This window comes from Populus alba, chromosome 13 (genome assembly GCF_005239225.2).
Source record: "Populus alba chromosome 13, ASM523922v2, whole genome shotgun sequence".
NCBI lineage: Eukaryota > Viridiplantae > Streptophyta > Magnoliopsida > Malpighiales > Salicaceae > Populus > Populus alba.
In genome coordinates this window covers 16,384,945-16,392,149 of record NC_133296.1, presented here as the reverse complement: position 1 = coordinate 16,392,149, position 7,205 = coordinate 16,384,945, and the positions used below count along the sequence as shown (strand labels likewise).

The 7,205-nt window shown below is 35.7% G+C and overlaps 1 protein-coding gene across 2 annotated transcripts; it reads left to right on the top strand.

Moving 5' to 3' along the window:
- The first annotated feature begins 1,036 nt into the window (after positions 1–1,036).
- LOC118054043 (root phototropism protein 2) lies at positions 1,037–4,056 on the top strand. Of its 2 annotated transcripts, none has more exons than XM_073404018.1 (5): positions 1,037–1,715; positions 1,812–1,881; positions 2,017–2,394; positions 2,501–3,229; positions 3,343–4,056. In XM_073404018.1, the coding sequence occupies exons 1-5, from the start codon at positions 1,657–1,659 to the stop codon at positions 3,841–3,843; spliced, it is 1,737 nt and encodes a 578-aa protein (XP_073260119.1). In that variant the 5' UTR covers positions 1,037–1,656; the 3' UTR covers positions 3,844–4,056. The 2 variants fall into 2 exon arrangements, with proteins under 2 accessions (XP_073260119.1, XP_034921371.1); XM_035065480.2 differs by having other exon boundaries at positions 1,038–1,718.
- The last annotated feature ends 3,149 nt before the right edge of the window (positions 4,057–7,205 follow it).

The window sequence follows — 7,205 nt, the reverse complement described above, 5'->3', positions numbered from 1 at the left end:
TTTCTTTCCCTTTGTCTTTCTTTTCCCTAATATTTTTTTTTTAAAAAAAAAAAATTGATGATTTTTTATATGTATTTTTTAATAATAATTTTTTAATTTATATTTAAATGAATAACCATTTTTTTTATTTTTATCTTCTTTTAAATAGCGAGAGCTTTTTTTTAATTATTTCTTATGTATTTAATTTTTTGAAGAGATTATTTTAATTCATCTGTATTTTTTTTAATTTTTTATATGGATGAAATTTATTTTTAAAAATAAAAAAATATATTTCTAGATTACATTTTTAACCAATGCAACCTTGCATGATGTCTTTATTTTTTTATTTTTTTAATTAATTTAATGTGTGTTTATTTCTATTTATCATTTAATTAAATAAAAAAATAAAGTCATTGAACACAATTGAATAGAAGATTCATATTCCAAGATTAAATATCTTAATTTACTTTTATGTTTTTATTTTTTCCTGTTATGTCTTTAGTTATTATTAATGTTTTTTTATTGGTACAAATAATTCTTAATATATTTTATCAGATAATTGCATTAATTTCTTGATTTACACTTAATATTTTTTTTGGTATAAAAATCATGTGTAAAAATTTTGCATGTTTAATTTTTTTATTAAGAAAAACAAGCAAATCAAATAAACACGAATGTATCAGGTGCGGTTGCATTACCAGTGCCTAACCCATTTGATTATAGAAAAAAATAAAAATTCATGAACACCAGTTTCTTCAATAGGAGTGGACGACGTGGCAGTATATGCCACGTGTAGATGTGATAGTGGATGAGAGTAGATGGAGATATGATTACAGTGGGAGCCCACCTTAAATTATCCAAGCCAGCAAGAAAAACATAAATGTCAGTCAAAAGTAGGGTGGATTGGTGTTGGCCCTATAGCGGCAGTGGATGGGATGCCTTAAGACGACGTGGTGGCTCACTGGCCAAAACTTTATGACAGCGGTAGCTGAAGAAGTCGTGACCACTTGTTTGAGTGGCAGAGACTTATCTCGAGACCTCCATCCAATAATGGTTTGGTTTGGTTTTGTCTGCCCTTTTTCTTTCTTCGCTGTATGGATTTTGGATTTGTATTGTAATGACTTAACAGCTTAGCTATCATAATCTTAAAAATGGACCTCTTCCTGTATGTTTTCTGCATATTCTTATCATAATATCAAACTGAATTCCCCACTCTATCTTCCTCCTCCCCTCTCCTTTTCTTTAGAATCTCGAATTTCGTTGTTAGATCTCATCAATCCAAAGTATATTGCATGGAATCCGAGCCATTTTGTACTGTGATTTTGATAATCAAAACGACTTAATTGTACAAATCTTATTTGGGATAGTTTTTGTATTATTTTCTTAAACAATCATTGAGAATCTTGTTGATATTTTCAAAATTGTCGTCGCGGAATATTAATGCCCATTTGCCAGCTAGAGGGTAGAATACATAGTCCATAGCAAGTTAGGTTAAAATATTCAAGATAACATCCGCAGAACTATATTTAGAGGAAGGAAAAAAAATGAAAGTACTACTGTAGATAAGTACGAGATTAAGAAAAAGCAACCCATCCAGTTAACATATATTCCTATATAACGCAACATGGATGCTCCCCTTATCTGAAGATCTCTTTCTTTAGATAAGACTGTGCAGACATGTCTACTCCTGTCAGAAGCAACAGCAGGCTCTCTCTTGCCATGGAGAGAACTGACCGGTGGTACTAACAATTTGTTCTTGTCTGTAATTGATTATATATGGTTACATAAACATTCTTGCTAATTGTCAGCCTTTCTTTCTAATTTTTCTTCAGGGTCTTTTCTCAAGATATTCCTACAGATGTTGTGGTTGTAGTGTGTGAAACCACTTTTTCTCTGCATAAGGTATGGAAATACTACTCTCTTTTTCCTGAAACCCATCTTGTATATATTAATTTGTTGGGGTGTGAGAAAATAATTAATGAATGAAATAAAGTAGCAGCTAGTGCTTAAACATATGCTTTGATTGCTTTGTGGCAGTTCATGCTAGTGGCAAAGAGCAACTACATAAGAAAACTAATACTGGAATCAAAAGAACCGGCCCTAACAAAGATAGATCTGTCTGGGATACCTGGAGGGCCTGAGATCTTCGAAAAAGCAGCTAAATTCTGCTATGGTGTTAACTTTGAGATCACAGTTCACAACGTTGCAGCCCTTCGTTGTGCTGCTGAGTATCTTCAAATGACTGATGTGTATTGTGATTACAATCTTGCTGGTCGGACTGAAGATTTCCTTGCTCAAGTAGCCCTGTCTAGCCTTTCCGGCGCCATCGTTGTCTTAAAATCCTGTGAAGATCTCCTTCCCTTGGCTGAAGACCTCAAGATTGTCCAAAGATGTGTCGATGTCATTAGCCTTAAGGTATTAGCTAGATTAACGTAAATTAGTAGCTTGTGTAACATAAATTATCGGGTTAAATTGCAGTACAATAATGATTGACTGATGTTTATTTGATGCTTCTAATTAGGCTTGTAATGAGGCAAACTTTCCAAGCAGAACACCACCGAATTGGTGGACCGTGGAGTTGTCTATTTTAGACATTGAATTCATAGGCAGAATTCTGTCTGGAATGAAGAAACGCGGCTCGAAAGCACTAACTTTAGCAAGTGCTTTAATAACTTACACAGAAAGAAATCTTCGAGATCTTGTTCGAGATCAGTCTGGCAAGTGCACCAAGTCCTCCGATTCTGATGATCCCAATCTGCATGCCCGTGAACGCGAGCTTCTGCAATCAATAGTCTCTCTCTTGCCCTCAGAGAAAGCTTCCTTCCCTATCAATTTCCTCTGCTGCCTTGTCCGTACTGCTATCTTCGTCAACGCCTCAAATTCTTGCAAGAATGAGCTCGAGAAGCGAATCTCGGTGATATTAGAGCATGTCACAGTTGATGATCTGCTAGTCATGTCTTTCACTTATGATGGTGAGAGGCTTTTCGATCTGGATAACGTGAGGAAGATCATATCAGGATTCGTGGAGAAGGAGAAGAACATGGCTGTTTTTGGTGGTGCTGATTTCAAGGGATCATCATATTCTGCAGCTATGCATAGGGTTGCCAAAACTGTAGACTCATATCTTGGTGAGATTGCAAACTATCCGGAACTCACCATTTCTAAATTCAATGGGATTGCTATTCTTGTGCCAAAAGGAGCCAGAAAGGTCGATGATGATCTATATCGTGCCATCGACATCTTTCTAAAGGTAAAACCACCGAAATTGTATCAGCTATGCTTGTCAAATTAAGCTCTCTTTTTTTCACTGCTTGTTCCTTTGAAAATAGACATAGAAGTAATAGTTTTGAGTGGTGATTGCAGGCTCATCCGAATCTTGATGAGATAGAACGGGAGAAGGTTTGCAGTGTCATGGACCCATTGAAACTGTCCTATGAAGCTCGACTCCATGCTTCTCAAAACAAAAGACTACCAGTACAGATTGTTTTGCATGCACTCTACTATGATCAGCTTAAACTAAGGAGTGGTGTGGATGACCAGCCTGATGCTGTTGCAACAAGGAGTCAATTGCAGTCTGATGTTTCACTTGTCAGAGAGAATGAGGCCTTGCGGTCAGAGCTTATGAAGATGAAGCTTTACATCTCAGACATGCAGAAGAATCCAGGGAGTTCAACTAAGAGTATTGCAGCTGCAGCTCCTCCGACGACTACTGGATCTCGAAAACATTCCTTCTTCTCATCCATGTCGAAAACACTAGGGAAGTTGAATCCTTTCAAGCATGGATCTAAAGATACTTTTCATATTAATGATAACATCGGTGTGGATACTACCAAGCCTAGGAGGAGAAGGTTCTCCATATCTTAGGAGTTAAAACTAGCTAGATAATTACCTTCCATTGAATGTGTGTGATGATATGTGTAGATTGATCAGGTGGATCATCCACTTGAATTATGTTGTGATGTTTTGTTTCCCTTTGATTTCTTGCTTTATTTGGATTAATAGTGAGTGAAAGTAATCCATATTTGATGTAAAATATTTTAGAAGGGAAAAATTGATCGAGAAGTTTTTTTAAAATAATTGCAGTACTTAATTGAGATTTTCATTTAGGTTTGATTTGAGATAGCATAAACCTTTAATCTTTTGTTGTACCCATGATTACGAGGGCGCGACGCTACAGCGACTTTTCCTACAATTAAAGATACAACAAGATAACAACTCCACTAGAAACACTTAGACTAGGCTTTGGAGGTTAGGTGGACGTACCCTTAATTACAAGGGTGCGACACTACAATGACTCTTTCCGCAATTAAGGATACAACAGGATAGCGAATTCACTAGAGATACTTAGACTAGACTTAGACTAGACTTTGTAGGTTAGGTAGAGAACTAACAGCTTTCCTAATGATTTTTAGTTAATGTTTAAGTTTGTGTAATCTCAATTTTTTATTGGGTGCTTAAACTTGAAATGATTGGTACATGTGCGATCTCATTGCCTACTAAGCCCCTATATTGCTTCACGAGGGTAATCACTAGGACAACGAGAGATCTTTTTAAAGACTAAATAGAAAACTCACTCTCTATATCACATTGAAGAATTAGAACCTGTTTTTAAGGTATATGCTCCCTACACATGTTTTGCATCAAGGCAAGTCCTTCATGTAGCATCTTGAGTTCAAGACTTACAAGAGACACAATGACTGTCACTCAGTGTCGCACTCGACATGGTGGTAACCTTTAAAAATTTCATGGATAAGAACATATATTTGACATATTGTTCATAGAAGAAAAAAAAGTCCGGTTTAAGGAGTCGTCACTTGGTATTACAATCACTAATAACCCTAATTGGTTGATAAAGATTTTATGATCTGGGAGTGCTTACGCAAAAAAAAAAAAAAGATATTATCACATTTTAAGGATTCTATTTAAAGTAGGCTGCATTGTTGATTTTGTCTTCAATTGATAAGAATTTAGTGTATTATGTTTTTAATGGTCTGCCTATAATATTCCTGACTCTAGTATCGGTGAATATTCAACTATGAATATTTACAACTTTGACGTTGATAAATATTACATGAAAGAAAAAAAGAGTATGGCATCCATGAACATTGATAAAGATAAAGGATGAATTTATACGATTGCAGGCAACAATGTTGCTGAAGACAGAGACCATCTTTTCATTGGATGTCCCTTTATGCGAGATATTTGGAATTCTATATTGCAGAGAAGTTGTATTAATTGAAGGGTTAGTTCTTTCAGGGTTTCAATGGGCCAAACAGAATTTGCAGAAATGTTCCTTCTTATCGGTTATGCCAAGGCTTGCCCTGTGCTCTCCTATCTATAATGTTTGGATGGAAAGTAACAAGAGAATTCACTCCATGATCGAATGCGTGGAGAAGATTTGACTGGGTGGATAACTCGGGCTGTTAAATATAAGCTGCATAATGCTCTTATTCTTGATGATCAACATCTTACTTCAACAACATGCTATCACTGATGATCAAACTGGAGCTTATAGACAATTCAGTTGATCCTGATGGAATTCTCCTCCTCCCAAGATTCTTGAAAGGATAAAGACTTCATGAAACTTAAATTTTAGACGCTGCCTGCTGGTTATCAACTGTGTAATGGAATCACAAGTAGGGCTTATAATTGAGCCGTAAAATTAAGATTGAAACTTGACTTTTCTTCAACGTGATTAGTTTTTCTGGTTTATATTTCTATCCCACAGCTAGATTCTGAAAATGGACAGATTTGACAGGAATGTTGAAGGAGGTCACAGTGGCTAGCAACTAGCTGGACAGATACGGTGAATCCCTGTGCCATTATGAACGACTTGACAGAAGACCTGAATTCCCTTCCATTACCTGACCCATCTGATGACATTACGGTCACCTAAAATGTCTCATCCATTTATTAAGATGCAGTAGTTGGTTTTTTACAAGGAAGAAAAAACAGGATCCAAGACTTCATGTCCTAAATCATTTGTCCTCCTCTTATTAGCTTTCTTTGGGATCCCAGCACTCTGTTTTAACATTCTCCTTCCCTGGACAAGTGGTGATGTTGCGACCAGCATGCTTGCATGGCCTCCAAGCCCTTGTTTGTTTTCTCATCTCTTTTCCACCTTCCTTTCTCTATTGCAAGGGACGTTCCTTTGTCTTTGACTTTGGAGGGCGTCCCACAAAAGCACCAGTGTTTTTTGTCATGAACTTCTTCACCGGACGAAACAATTTCTCCTGAAAGTTATGGTGTAATGGAAAATACATAGAATGAATTTTAAAACAATATTTGTGAAGGACTAAAAAGAAATTCACTGTTCCAAAAGACAACATGCTCTTGACTCTGTGGCTCCATACAATGTTGCATCAAGAAATTATCAATAGAGCAGCAACAATGTTTGTTCGATATCTTTGATGAGAACCAAGATAGTATAATAAGAAATGTCTAAAATAGAGCAGAAAATGCACGACAGAAGCAAGCAGAAACTTCCAGCAAAGTCACGGCAGAAGAAGTCTTTGCAGGAGGAGGATTTGCAGCAGCATTAAGTCGACAACCAGAGGCGAATGAAGAGGCAGGAGCCTGCAAATTAGTTTTGAATAAGTAAGAATTCTTCACGAGTAACATCAAAACTAAAATAAAAAATAAAAAATAGAAAGAAATTACCTTCATCAACTACTGAAATGCTTTTGTTATTTCATTGCGCAGAAGTGCATAGTCTTTCCATTTTTATCCACTCCTACGAAAATACTAAAAGGCATATCATTAAAATTAAAATTTATCATATCTGATGTATCGAATACAACAACATCTCCATGTCTTCGATACCAATCAAAGAGGTGGGCATGCAGTAGATCAAGATATATGCTCTAATTTTCCCTGTCACTAGTAAAATCATATTGAAATTTTCATCTTTAATCTAGTTCAATTAAAGGTTAATTTTCATCTTTCAAGTAACTAAATATTTTAACAACTCTATAACTAACAGTTAGGGTAAATTCTCAAAACAGATACAAAAAAAAAGAGCAAAAATGTGTTTAGTTAAAAGAGATAATAACAGATATATAAAATAATTTTGTTTCGCGAAAAGTTTTAGAGTGAGCTTATGACAAGTTCATTTGCCTCCTTTATCTTTATCTTTTCCATCTCGAAACAACAGTCAAACGCAACCTAAAGACACACGGTAGAAAATCCCTTTATTTTTTGGGCACCTTTTACACTGGAATCAAAAT

Bases quoted from the DNA above. Each gene is read 5' to 3' on its own strand.
- LOC118054043 (XM_035065480.2), top strand. From the start codon at position 1,657: ATGTCTACTCCTGTCAGAAGCAACAGCAGGCTCTCTCTTGCCATGGAG. The intron at 1,719-1,811 runs GTACTAACAATT...ATTTTTCTTCAG, and splicing joins ATGGAGAGAACTGACCGGTG to GGTCTTTTCTCAAGATATTC. The intron at 1,882-2,016 runs GTATGGAAATAC...GCTTTGTGGCAG, and splicing joins CCACTTTTTCTCTGCATAAG to TTCATGCTAGTGGCAAAGAG.